The sequence below is a fragment of the Geotrypetes seraphini genome, chromosome 6, assembly GCF_902459505.1.
Source record: "Geotrypetes seraphini chromosome 6, aGeoSer1.1, whole genome shotgun sequence".
Taxonomy (NCBI): domain Eukaryota; kingdom Metazoa; phylum Chordata; class Amphibia; order Gymnophiona; family Dermophiidae; genus Geotrypetes; species Geotrypetes seraphini.
Genome location: NC_047089.1, coordinates 1098440 through 1113329, shown reverse-complemented (window position 1 = coordinate 1113329; position 14890 = coordinate 1098440). Strand labels below are relative to the sequence as shown.

Sequence of the window (14890 nt, the reverse complement as noted above, 5' to 3'; positions counted from 1 at the left end):
AGGTTGCTTGTTTAGGTTTCTGAATATATTTTGGGGATATGGTTTGAAGAATTGGCTAGGAGATACTATAGGGGAGGTATTCATGAAGGAATATGCATATGCGAGTAGGATGGAGGTTAGAATGATGGGAGGTGTTTTTTGAATAGAAGAGTTTTGATTTCTTTTCGGAACACTTTAATGTCTGTTGTTTTGGTCAGCAGTTTGGAGACGGTAGGGTCAATTTTCGCTGCCTGTGTCGCCAGAAAGTTGTCGTAAAGTTTCTTGCATCGAGTACCATTGAGATGTGGGTAGGTGAATAGGCTTTGAGTTTTCCTTATTCTGTGTGTAAGGTTGCGGTATAGGCGGTTGTTTAGGTAACTTGGTGCAGCTCCATGGGTTACTTTAAATAGTAGACAGTAGAATTTGAATTGGGTTCTTGCTTTTATCGGTAGCCAGTGAGAGTCTGAGTATGCATTGGTGATGTGGTCAAATTTGCTAAGCGAGTAGATGAGTCTGAGGGCTGTGTTCTGAACGGTCTGTAGTTGTTTTATCATGTTGTTTGGGCATGGTAGGTAGAGGCTGTTGCAGTAGTCTACAATACTAAGCACAAGGGATTGGACAATGATTCTGTATTGATCTTTGTTAAAGAATTTTCTTATTTTTCTTAAGTTTCGCATGGTGAAGAAAGCTTTTTGGATGATTTTGTGGATTTGTGTCTGCATTGTGCAGCATCTGTCTAGTTGTATTCCCAGAATTTTGAGGGTGCTCTGTATTGGGTACTTGATTGCGTTTACTTCCAGTTCTGTAAAGGATGGTATTTTTTCCTTCTCTAGTAGTAGGAATTTAGTTTTATCCGAGTTTAGCTTCAACTTATGGGTGGTCATCCAGTTTTCTACTGTTACCAGTGTTGTTTCCAGGCGTTCTGTGGAGATGGGGTCTTGGATGTCGAAGGGGAGGAGAATGGTTATGTCGTCCGCATAGCTGAATGAGGTTATATTTAGGGCGTCTAGAGTTGAAGAGATTGAATAGTATGAAGCTATGAAGAGGTTGAATAGTATGGGCGATAGTGGTGATCCTTGTGGTACTCCACAGGGGTTAGACCATGAGTCGGATATAAGATCTTTTGACTTAACTCTGTATGATCTTGTTTTAAGGAAACCTTGAAACCAGTTATGAACTCTACCTGAGATTCCTATGGCGTCTAGTATCTGGAGTAGTATGGGGTGGTCTACTAGGTCAAATGCTGCTGAAAGATCAAATTGGATGATTAGCAGCTTGTATCCTTTGTTGAGGTGTTGTCCTGTTGTCATGTTTGCTGAGGTGTTGTCCTTCTCCCCTGCTGTTCGCTTTCTGATTCCTCTCCTCTGTCTCCTTTCAAAAGCCTCTGTGAATTTCATTTCATTAGTATGTTTGGGAATAGCAAGATAGGAAATTTGGAGAGAATCAAAATGAAGGAAAGAAAGATTTTTCCTCTTTCTCTGTAACATGATAGATCTTGGCTTTCATAATTGGATATGTCAGTCCAGCAAGGCTTTTGCTACCTGGCTGATAATGATTGGCAATTGATCATGTGTGTAGGTTGGACAAAAGATGGTACTATGCAGGGCTGAAGAAAGAACTAACAAGATAAGCCGAGTCACATCTCCCCCTCCCGAAATCTGGGTCGAAGTGACCTAGACCCTTGCAGGACTGTACAGTTATTCTGGGATAGGGATAATGGGAGGTGATGCAAGGCAACCAATCACAGGTAGAGGTGGAAAAGGGTGACCAATGCTAGCTGATTGGTGATTGGTTAGAATTTTGTACTCAATCCAACTTCTGTGGACTTAGGCATTGGAACATGAGCCCAGAAGATGTCTACAGGAAAGTCTGGGATTTTCCACCCATCACATGGCCTAAATTAATGTATAAAAGCTGTTGAAGGGAGGAGGGGAAGTGGAGTTGGAGAGGCTGGATTCAGATTGGGACCCCTTCCTCATCTGCAGAAAAAGACTTGGGTAAAGTATGGGTTTATTTCGATTTGATATAGAATTTGGTTGTAATTGAAGAAAGGGGCTGATTCACTTAGGACTTAGGTAGACATAAAATTAAGAGGTAGAGAGTATAAAAGAGCATTACTGCAATAAAGTTGTAATTTGGCTATAAAACCTCCATTGATGCAGATTCTTGGAATGTAAATAATTTTCCTTTGTAATTATCAAATATATTCTTTTAATAAACCAGTTTAATTATTTAATCTTACTTCTGGTCTCTGCTGTTATGTTTGAGTGGGTTTCTATTATTTTACTTTATAAAAGTTGATCTCTGGGTAGAACATAGCAAAAGAGATAAAGTACACACATTTATTCTGAGATTTAGGGTGCCTGGACATTTGGGTCTTTAACACTTGCATGTGTCCTCCCCCCCACCCCAATGTATAATACTCAGAGGGAAGTTGTTCTTTTTCCTTTCTCTATTTTTGTAAAATGATTGTTACTACTGCAAATGCACTTGTATTCCAGCATGTCTTTATAGGTATTTTTTTTAAGAAACCCTTCAGGTTTTACAATCTCTTTCCAAAATATTCTGCAAATTTCAAATATCCCAACTTGGACATCTGTTTTCTGACCTTGACACCTTATAAAATAAAACATGAAACTTGGAAAACTCAGAGATACTTACCCTAGTAATCACATCAAAATGCTTGTGCAGTGGATAACCGAGCAGATCAGAAATGGTCAGTTGCTGGTCTTCGTGGAACACAACGTTCATAGCTAAAAGGGGGAAAACATAAAAAAAATACTGACATTGTAAATATTAAAATCAATATTAGCACTGACCTACAATCAAGAACATAGTAACATAGTAAATGAGGGCAGATAAGACCTGAACGGTCCATCCAGTCTGCTTATAAGTGATACTCATTTTAAAAATACATGATATGATGAACTTGTTTCTTCTTTGATATTTCTAGGCCGTAGACTTAAAGTCTGGTATTGTCCTAGGTTCCAAATGTTAAAGTTGCCATCCAAGCTCACTCTAGCCTATCCAACCATCCCGTTGTTTGTAGAATATCTACCGTAAACATCCTCATGTTCCATATTAGTGGAGCTCATATTGATGCCCACCCCAGCCCATCCTACACCGAATCACCCTATATAGAACACAGACCGTGCAGGTCTGTCCAATACTGGTTTTAGTTCTTTAATTTACATCCTTCGTTTTCTAATAGGAGATCTTCTATTTTTATCCAACGCTTTTTTGAAGTCCATCACCGTTTTCCTCTCCACCACTTCCCTCCAGGCATCTACCACCCTCTCCGTGAAGAAGACTTTCCTAACATTGCTCCTAAGTCTTCCTCCCTGTAACCTCAAATTATGCCCTCTAGTTTTACCATTTTTTCTTCTCTGGAAAAGATTTGGTTCTATATTAATGCCTTTCAAGTATTTAAACGTCTGTATCATATTTTTATTCATTCATTCAATTTCTATACTGTTCTTTCAGGGGAGCTCAGAACGGTTTACATGCATTTATTCAGGTACTCAAGCATTTTTCCATGTGGGCTCTCCCCTGTCCCTCCTCTCCTCCAAAGTATACATATTTAGGTCTTCCAGTCTCTTCTCATACTTCTTTTGGTTCAAACTTACCATTTTTGTTGCCTTCCTCTGGACCGCTTCAAGTCTTTTTATATCCTTTGCCAGATATGGCCTCCAAAACTGAACACAATACTCCAAGTGCGGCCTCACTGACCTATACAGGGGCATCAACACCTCCCTTCTTCTGCTGGTTACTCCTCTTTCTATGCAATCTAGCATTCTTCTGGCAACAGCCACTGCCTTATCACACTGCTTAGATCAGACATGGGCAAACTACGGCCCATGGGCCATATCTGGCCCATTTAGTGTTTTCATCCAGCCCGCTGAAAATTTCCAGTCGGTCCATGTAAGGCCGGCAAGATCAGTGCACAGAAATTTCCTGCTAGTCTGTTCAGGGCTGGCGAGATCAGGGGGCCTGATGAGCTCCGACGTTTTGCTTCCCAACCTCCAACAATGGCTTCCTTTCCTCCGCTCCCCTCCCAGCAGCTCTCAGTACTTGCCTGCAGCAGTGCCAGTAGCGAGACATGTTAGTTTCTTTTTTATTATTCTTTACTTGGATTTTGTACATCGCTTAGTAATTTTAATAGGCGATTCATCAAATATATTAATATATTAATAAACTTGAAACTTGAAACTTTAAGTATATTACCGGCCGTATCGAGATGGAAGAAGAGATTCTCTTTCTCAAAGGACCCTCAGCCACAAGAGGGCATCCACTCAAACTCAGGGATGGGAAATTTCATGGTGACACCAGGAAATATTTCTTCATCGAGAGAGTGGTTGATCCTTGGAACGAGCTCCCGGTGCAGGTGATCGAGGCAAACAGCGTGCAAAAATTTAAGAGCAAATGGGATGCCCATGTGGGATCCCTTAGAGGGTTAAGCCAAAGGAACCTGTCACCAGGAGTGGGATCCCTAGGATAGTAGACTTGGGGGTGGATCAGTAGAGTGGGCAGACCTGATGGGCTATGGCCCTTATCTACCGTCATCTTCTATGTTTCTATGATTCACTTAGGCAGCCTTGGGTCCTTTGCTGAGTCGTGGCCTGCCTCTAATGATGCAACTTCCTCTTTCCTCAGAGGTGGGCACGACCTCAGAGGCAGGCTGCCTAATTGAATCACTGTGCTGATGTTACTGGCACTGCTGCAGGCAAGTACTGAGAGCTGCTGAGAGGGAAGTGGAGAGAAGGGGAGGAAGCCACTGTTGGAGGCTGGGAAGCTGCTGGACTAAGGAAAATAAAGGGAGGGCAGCTACTGGACTTGGAGGAAGGGAGAATGAGAGATGCTGCTGGGAGAGGAGGAGAGAAAGGGAAGGGGTTACTGTTGGATAGGGGGAGGAGGGAAGGGAGAAGGGGTACTGCTGAACAGGGGAAGAGGAAAAATTGAAAGAAACAGCTGGCAGGGAGATTAGAGGAGGGGAAGGGGTCAGGGTGGAATGGAGAGATCAGTTGAGGGAAAGGGGAGAGACAGAGGAATGAGAAAGTAGAGAGAGACTGATGCTGGGAAGTGGGGTCAGCAGAAAAATAAGGAGAGAGGGACAAAGATGCTAGATCTGGTGTAGGAAAGAAAAAATGAACAGAGCAGTGAAGCTGGAATGAATCATGTAAAAAGGAGAGAGGCTCAGGCTGGATGGAAAGGGGAGAGGGGCATAGAAAGTCAGATACCATATGGAAGGGGGAGAGGGCAGACAGTGGATGGAAGAGGCAGATGCTGGATTGAAGAGACAGAGAGGGCAGACGCTGGAAGGAAGAGAGTGAAAAGTAGATTAAAGCAGAAACCAGAGAGAACATTCTGCCCTTGGGGGGGGTGTCTTTCTTTCTGCCTTAGCCCTTTCTCTTACCATCATTATTCTGTGGTGCATCAGAGACCCCCCTCCCCCCTGGTCACCCAGCCCCTCTTGCAAATTTAAGAACCCATTGTGGCCCACGAGTCAAAAAAGTTTGCCCACCCCTGGTTTAGATGCCTTTAGATCAGGGGTGTCCAACCTTTTGGCTTCCCTGGGCCACATTGGCCAAAAAAAATGTTTCTGGGGCCGCACAAACACGCAAATGCTGCAGCAAGACAGAGGAGGGAGCAGGCAGCAGAGAAAAATACTGCATCGCTCTCGACCAGGGCCGCACAAAATACTTCAAGGGGCCGCATGCGGCCCTTGGGCCACAGGTTGGACACCCCTGCTTTAGATCCTCAGGCACAATCACCCCAAGGTCCCTCACTCCATATGTGCTTATCAGCCTCTCACCTCCCAGCACATGTGGTTCCCTCGGATTTCTACCCCCCAAATGCATTACTCTGCACTTCGCATTGAATTTTAGTTGCCAGACACTAGACCATTCTTCTAACTTTTGCAGATCCTTTTTCATGTTTTCCACTCCATTCAGGGTGTCTACTCTGTTACAAATCTTGGTATCATCCGCAAAAAGGCCAACCTTATCTTCTAACTCTCACAAACATATTGAACAGAATCGGTCCCAACACCGATCCTTGAGCCACTCCACTACTCACCTGATCCTCCCTCTGAGTGAAATACATTTGCCACCACCCTTTGGCATCTATCCGTCAACCAGTTTCTAATCCAGTTCACCACTTTGGGCCCTAACTTCAGCCCAAGGAGTTTATTTAAGAGCCTCCTATGAGGAACTGTGTCAAAGGCTTTGCTGAAATCTAGGTAAATTGCATCTAGTGTGCGTTCCTTGATCTAGTTCTCTGGTCACCCAGTCAAAGAATTCAATCAGATTTGTTTGGCACGATTTACCTTTGGTAAACCCATGTTGCCTCGGATCTTGTAATCCATTAGATTCTAAGAATATCACTGGACTATCAAAGTGAGACTGTCCTTCATGACAGAATCTTGTATAGTTGATATTTGCAGAGATACCATATAGCTATGGCAGCCATGTGTGAAAGACTTTTATCCTGTGATGAAGCTTGAGGTTAAACAAAGCCAATTGATGTGAGATGAAAATGTTGATAGCACTACAAGTATTTATAGATAAATGAATGTTTCCTGTAAAAAAAAAAAAAAGTTTTTGGTCTAAATTCTTAATAGACTCAGAATAATACAGAATACAGCAGTTCACCTGATTTTTGGTCTTAAAAAAACATGATCATGTAAGCCCTTATTATTTAAAGCTCCATTGGTTGCCATTTGAGGCTAGAGTTTTATTTAAATTTGGCTGTATCTGTTTTAAAATTTTATTTGGATTGACTCCAACCTACCTCTCTCTTCCCACTTTAAATTTTTTAATTCAAATAAGAATACACGCACAAGCGGAAGGAGGCAGAAGACGAAGAAGATTAGAAAAAGCCAGGAACAGGAGAGAGCACACAAGCAAAGAACATAGGAATTTCTAGAAGGCGGATAAGAATGGAAGCTGCAGGTGCCCAGAGGTTGAACTTTCCAGTTTACTGCGTGGACTGCCACATGTACGACTACCTCCCCTCGGGGAGACAGTCGTATGTGTGCGGACGATGTCAGGAACTGAAGAGCATGAAGAGTGAAGTCAGTCAGCTGAAGCACAGGGTCCAGGAACTGGAGGGACTCTACATCTCAGAGGACCCTTTTTGGGCAGCCGAATACCCTATGAGAGAGAGGCACATTGAGGAACAAGTCAGGGAACTCGAGAAGTTCATCGAGGATGCCTACAGGAGAGTGGAAGAACAAGAACACAAGCAGCACAGGAACAAGGAGGATGCACTAAACGGAGGACAAGAACCATCTGATACCGAGGCAGAAAGATCCCATGGAGGAAACCTACAGGAAGAAGAGGCAAGATCCTACCAGCGCCTTGAGGGAGAAGAAACAAAAGGCACCAAGGACGCTGATCTGTGACCACAGCGGAGGCTGAAAAAAAGGAAATCTGCAATCCTAGTGGGAGACTCGATCCTAAGACAGGTGGACAGTCACATAGCAAGAGGGAGAGAGGATTGGCTGGTGACCTGTCTCCCAGGAGCAAGAACTAAGGACATCGTTGACAGAATCGAAAGGATCATGGAAGGAGCAGAGACGGAAGAGAAGGCAGTGATAGTCCACGTTGGGACAAACGATGTCACCAGGAGAGACTACAGCTGGAATGCACTCACCGAACGGTTCAAGATCTTGGGGAGGAAGCTGAAGATGAGGACTCAGAGGATAGCATTCTCGAAGATCCTGCCAGTACCGAGGGCTGATGTGAAGAGGCAGGCGGAGCTACAATCAATAAATGCGTGGATGAGAAGATGGTGTGAAGAAGAGGGATTTCAATTCGTAAGGAACTGGACATCGTTTTTGGGCAAGAACAAGCTCTTCAGGAGAGATGGACTACACCTGAGCACGGCGGGAACTAGATTACTAGCAAGTAACGTCAGGTGAGGAATAGAGCAAGGTTTAAATTAGGAAGAGGGGGAAAGCCGACAGTCGACCAGGTGTCGATGATTCGGAAGACAGTATCCCGAAAGGATACTGAGCGGGGACAGTGCTGGGAAGGTACCAAAGACACAAAACAGGTGATGAAATACAAGCGGAGTCAGGCGAATCAAGAGGAAGATAGGAGGAGTCTACTACAAGGGGAGGACAGAAGGGAACAGGAGGAAAGAAGGAACAAAAAGAGGAAAATAAGATCGTACCACAAGGGGATGACAGGAGAGGCAATAAACAGGAATCTGCAGGACAGGAAGAGGATGGAAAGAAAAATGAGCCTCAAAGGAGAATAACAAGAAAACAAAAATTTAAAGACTTAAGTTGTATATACACTAACGCAAGAAGCCTGAAGAACAAAATGGGGGAACTAGAAATCATGGCCAAAGATGAGGACCTAGACATCATAGCGATCACGGAAACTTGGTGGAATGAGGAAAACAAATGGGACATAGTACTGCCAGGGTACAAGCTCTACCGAAGAGACAGGAAACATCAGAAAGGAGGAGGAGTAGCACTTTACATAAAGGAAACCATTCACTCGACCAGAATGGACGCAACAGGGACAAATGACCAGCTGGAATCAATATGGGTTAAAATACCAGGAAGAAAGTGAACCGAGATAAAGATGGGACTGTACTATCGCCCACCTGGGCAAACAGAAGCAAAGGACAAAAATCTGAGAGCCGAGTTGAGGCGAGAAGGTAAAAACGCAAACACCATAGTTATGGGAGATTTCAGCTATCCTGGGATAGACTGGAGCCATGGAGCTTCAAAATGTTCGAAGAAAATGGAGTTCCTGGAGGCAGTATGGGACTGCTTCCTGGAGCAGCTTGTCAGGGAACCAACAAGAGGGACAGCTATTCTGGATTTAATCCTCAGCAGGCTGAAAGGACCTGCCCAAGAAGTGGAAATAGTGGGACCATTAGGCAATAGTGACCACAACGTGATCAAATTCAAAGTGAAATTAGAAATGCCAAAGGGGAAGAGAACCATAACAACAACATTTAACTTCAAGAAAGGGAATTATGAAGCCATGAGACGAATGGTAAGGAGAAAACTCAGGAACTGCTCCAGGAAAACACGGTCAGTGGAGCAAGCCTGGACCACATTCAAGGACACGGTAAACAAAGCGCCAAACCTGTATATACCTAGATTTAGAAAAGGGGACAAAAAGAATCAAACAAAAGACCCGGCATGGATATCCAATGAAGTTAGGAAGGTGATAGGTGACAAGAAAAAATCATTCAGGAATTAGAAAAAGGATAAAACCGAGGAAAATAGGAAAGAGCACAGGAAGCATCAAAAAGAATGCCACTGCGTGGTAAGAACAGCAAAAAAAGAGTATGAAAAGAGACTTGCCAAGGAGGCATGGAATTTTAAACCATTCTTTCGATATGTGAAAGGGAAACAACCGGCGAGGGAGGAGGTGGGACCCCTGGATGAGGGAGACAGAAAGGGAGTGGTAAAGGAGGAAATGGAGGTGGCAGACAAATTAAACACGTTCTTCTCGTCAGTCTTCACAAAAGAGGACACTTCCAACATGCCGGAACCGGAAAAATTCTTCAAGGGGGATCAAGGGGAAAAGTTATCGTCAGTGGAGGTAAGCCTCGGAGACGTACTCAAACAGATAGATAGATTAAAATCTGACAAGTCTCCGGGCCCAGACGGAATCCACCCGAGAACACTGAAAGAGCTCAGAGATGAAATAGCGGAGTTCCTACAACAATTATGCAACCTATCCTTGCAAACAGGGGTAGTCCCGGAGGACTGGAGGATAGCGAATGTCACACCCATCTTCAAAAAAGGATCCAGAGGCGACCCGGGGAACTACAGACCGGTGAGCTTAACCTAAGTGCCGGGGAAGATGGCCAAATCACTAGTCAAGGACAGTATCAGTGAGCATATAGAAAGAAATAATCTGATGAGAACCAGCCAGCATGGTTTCTGTAAAGGAAGATCATGCCAAACAAACTTACTGCACTTCTTTGAGGGGATAAACAAACAATTGGACAAAGGTGACCCCACAGACATCATATAACTGGACTTCCAAAAAGCCTTCGACAAGGTACCCCACGAGCGCCTACTAAGGAAACTGTGGAACTACCGGGTGGAAGGGGACGTGCACAGATGGATCAGAAATTGGCTGGTGGACGGGAAACAGAGGGTATGAGTAAAGGGACACTACTCTGACTGGAAAGGGGTCACGAGTAGCGTCCCTCAGGGGTCAGTGCTGGGATCGCTGCTGTTTAATATATTTATTAATGACCTGGAAACAGGAATGAAGTGCGAAGTTATAAAATTCGCAGATGACACGAAACTCTCCAGTAGGGTTACAACTGTTGAGGAATGTAAAGAACTGCAAAGGGAGCTGAACAGGCTGAGTGATTGGGCAAATAGATGGTAGATGAGCTTCAATGTAGAGAAATGTAAGGTCTTGCACGTAGGGAAAGGAAACCCAATGTACAACTACATGATGGGGGGAAGGTATTGGGGGAAGGCAACCTTGAAAAGGACTTAGGGGTCGTAGTGGATAAAACAATGAAGCCGGCGGCACAATGCGCAGCAGCCTCCAAGAAGGCGAACAGAATGTTGGGCATTATCAAAAAAGGTATCACTACCAGATCCAAAGAAGTTATCCTGCCGCTGTATCGGGCGATGGTGCGCCCGCACCTGGAGTACTGCTCGCCGTACCTCAAGAAGGATAAGGCGATACTCGAGAGGGTACAAAGAAGGGCAACAAAAACGATAAAAGGTATGGAAAACCTTTCATATGCAGAGAGGCTGGGGCTTTTTTCCTTGGAAAAGCGGAGACTTAGAGGGGACATGAGAGAAACTTACAAGATCATGAAGGGTATAGACAAGGTAGAGAGGGACAGATTCTTCAGACTTGCGGGGGTAACAATAACAAGAGGGCACTTAAGGAAATTGAAGGGAGACAGATTCAGAACAAATGCTAGGAAGTTCTTCTTCACTCAGAGGGTGGTGGACACCTGGAATGCACTTCCAGAGGAGGTGGTAGAGTAGAGTACGATTTTGGGGTTCAAAAAGGGATTGGACAAATTCCTAAAGGAAAAGGGAATTGAGGGGTATGGTTAGAGGGATACTATACAGGGCAAAATGTTGTATGTATAAGATCACTAACAGGTCTTTGACCTGGAGGGTCGCCACGGGAGCGGGCCTCTGGACACGATGGACCTATGGTCTGACTCAGCAGAGTCGATTCTTATGTTCTTATGTACTGGTTTATGTTTCTATCGGTAAAAGTATGTCGTTATAAGAGATTCTTAGGAAAAACTTTGCATTTCAGTCTAGTGCAATGAATTCATGTTGGAGTATGCTTATTCCACAAGCTCAGTCTTATTATTTATTTAGAAAAATTCTTAAAACTTATCTGTTTGATAAACATGTGACTTAATTGCCATTTTGTATTTTCGGAGAAATTTTGATATGCTTATGTAAGTAATTCATTGTGTATGCAGTTTCTTCTTGCTGTAAACCGCCTATATTTGAGGGAGGGGTACTCCCTCACTGATACTGCAATTACATCACTATACAGCAGGGGGTGCATAGCTCACAGAGTGGAAGAGTAGGCCACCTTAGTGTAGGTGAGACAATGCTGCAGGGAGGAGTTCATATGCTTTAGGCCCTGAGAGGGAGAGTGTGGCACAGTGGTTAAAGCTATAGCCTCAGCATCCTGGGGTTGTGGGTTCAACCCCATGATGCTCCTTGTGACCCTGCTCCTTAATCCCCTCATTGCCCCAGGTACTTTAGATAGATTGTGAGCCCACTGGGACAGACAGGGAAAAATGCTTAAGTACCTAAATAAAATCATGTAAATTGTTCTGAGCTCTCCTGGGAGAATGTATTGAAAATTGAATAAATAAATAAAAATAACAGGTCTCCAGAAGGAGAGATCTTCCTTAACAGTGGGCTAAGGGAAAGCCCTGGGAAACAGAGTAGCCCTCAATTAATTGTGAGAAAGACTGGCAAGGTAAGATGTCTGTTATCTAGCCGGGGAAGCAGAGGGCTATGAGGAACCTGTATATATGGACTTTGTTCACTAGAGAAATACTAGACTAGAGAAATACTGTTGCAACCTGTGTTTGGGGTGTGGCAGCCACTGGGACTGCTGGATGACCTGGGAGGAAAAGGGTGCGTCAAGGATGACAAACAAATTGCAGACAAATTGAATTCCTTCTTTGCGTCGGTCTTTACAAAGGAAGATACTGCAACAATACCTGACACAGTGAAAGTGTTCAAGGGAGTTGTACAGGACAGCCTCACCACAGTAGAAGTAGACTTGGACCATATTTACCACCAGATCGACAAACTTAAGAGTGATAAATCTCCTGGACCGGACGGAATTCATCCGAGAGTCCTAAAAGAACTAAAATTTGAAATTGGAGAACTATTGCAAAAACTTGCCAACCTGTCAATCAAAACAGAACAGATACCGGACGACTGGAAGACAGCGAACGTCACACTGATATTTAAAAGAGGATCGAGAGGAGCGCCACGCAACTACAGACCTGTGAGTCTCACGTCTGTCCCTGGAAAGATGGTTGAGGCGCTGATCAAAGATAGCATAGTCTGGCACCTAGACACACACGACCTGATGACAGCCAGTCAACATAGGTTCAGGAAAGGGAAATCATGTTTGACGAACCTACTCTAATTTTTTGAGACAGTGAATAGACAAATTGATAGTGGAGAACTGGTGGATATTGTATACTTGGACTTTCAGAAAGCGTTCGACAAGGTTTCACATGCAAGACTTCTCAGGAAACTACAAGTACATGGGATAGAGGGAGATATACTAAGATGGATAGGCAAATGGCTAGAGAACAGAAAACAGAGAGTGGGCATAAATGGGAAGTTTTCAGAATGGGAACAAGTGACAAGCGGTGTACCCCAGAGCTCGGTACTTGGACCCATCTTATTTAATATTTTCATAAATGACCTAGAAGAAGGAACATCCAGTGAAATCATCAAGTTTGCAGACGACACAAAGCTATGCCGGGCAATCAGATCGCAGAAGGACAGCGAGGAACTCCAGATCGACTTGAATCAATTGGAGAGGTGGGCAGATAAATGGCAGATGAAGTTTAATATGGAAAAATGCAAAGTGATGCATTTAGGCAGGAAAAATAAAGAACACAAATATAGCATGTCAGGTGTAACTCAGGGAAAGACCGAACAGGAAAAGGACCTGGGTGTACTGATAGATAAGACCCTGAAGCCGTTGGCACAATGTGTGGCGGCAGCAGCGAAGAAAGCAAATAGAATGCTAAGCATGATAAAGAAGGGAATTACGAGTAGATCAGAAAAAGTTATAATACCACTCTACAGAGCCATGGTCAGACCGTACCTGGAATACTGTGTCCAGCATTGGTCTCCATACCTAAAGAAGGATATAAAACTGCTAGAGAGGGTGCAGACATGAGCAACGAAGCTAGTGAAAGGTATGGAGAACCTGGACTACGAGGAACGACTTAGGAGACTAGGGTTGTTCTCCCTTGAGAAGAGGAGACTATGAGGAGACATAAGAACATAAGAAGTTGCCTCCGCTGGGTCAGACCAGAGGTCCATCCCGCCCAGCGGTCCACTCCTGCGGCGACCCATCAGGCCCATCACCTGTGCAGTGTTCCCTTGATTATTCCTATAACCTACCTCAACTCCTATCTGTACCCCTCAATCCCCTTATCCTCCAGGAACCTATCCAAACCTTCTTTGAAGCCCTATAGTGTCCTCTGGCTTATCACGGCCTCTGGAAGTGCGTTCCATGTGTCCACCACCCTCTGGGTAAAAAAGAACTTCCTAGCGTTTGTTCTAAACCTGTCCCCTTTCAATTTCTCCAAGTGCCCCCTTGTACTTGTGGTTCCCCACAGTGTGAAGAATCTGTCCCTGTCTACCTTTTCAATGCCCTTCAGGATTTTGAAGGTTTCTATCATGTCTCCTCTAAGTCTCCGTTTTTCCAGGGAGAACAGCCCCAGCTTTTTCAACCTGTCAGCATATGAGAAGTTTTCCATACCCTTTATCAGTTTAGTTGCTCTTCTCTGGACTCCCTCAAGTACTGCCATGTCCTTCTTGAGGTACAGCGACCAGTACTGGACACAGTACTCCAGATGCAGGCGCACCATTGCACGATACAGTGGCATGATGACTTCCTTCGTCCTGGCCATGATACCCTTCTTAATGATACCCAACATTTTATTTGCTTTCCTTGAGGTCGTCGCGCATTGTGCCGATGCCTTCATTGTTTTGTCTACCATCACCCCCAGGTCTCTTTCAAGGTTACTTATCCCTAGCAGTGATCCCCCCATTTTGTAGCTGAACATCGGGTTCTTTTTCCCTACATGCATGACCTTGCATTGCTCTATGTTAAAGCTCATCTGCCACTTTTTTGCCCACTCCTCCAGTATCGCTGGTCCCTTTGCAGGTCCTCGCAGTCTTCCGCGGTTCCAACCCTGCTGCAGAGTTTGGTGTCATCCACAAATTTTATAACCTCACATTTTGTTCCCGCCTCCAGGTCGTTAATGAATATATTGAACAGGAGCGGTTCCAGCACCGACTCCTGCAGAACTCCGCTCGTGACCCATAGCCAGTCTGAGTAATGGCCCTATACTCCAACCCTCTGTTTCCTGCCTGCCAGCCAGTTTTTGATCCATCGGTGGACATCCCCTTGCACCCCGTGGTTCCACAGCTTCTTAAGCAGCCGTTCGTGGGGTACCTTGTCGAAGGCTTTTTGGAAGTCAAGGTAAATGATGTCTATGGATTCCCCTTTATCCATCTGGCGGTTTATTCCCTCAAAGAAGTACAGTAAGTTTGTGAGGCACGACCTTCCCTTGCAGAAGCCGTGCTGGCTCGCCTTCAGCTGTCCATTGTTTTCTATGTGTTCACAGATGCTGTCCTTAACCATCATCTTTCCCGGAACCGAGGTCA

The 14890-nt window shown here is 44.5% G+C and overlaps 1 protein-coding gene across 1 annotated transcript in view; it reads right to left on the bottom strand.

The window, feature by feature from the left end:
- DNHD1 (dynein heavy chain domain 1) overlaps positions 1 to 14890 on the bottom strand; it is a 681063-nt gene that overhangs the window by 400188 nt on the left and 265985 nt on the right. Inside the window, exon 19 of the mRNA XM_033948490.1 lies at positions 2641 to 2732. Coding sequence (XP_033804381.1) covers positions 2641 to 2732 — 92 coding nt within the window. The remainder of the gene's footprint in view (positions 1 to 2640; positions 2733 to 14890) is intronic.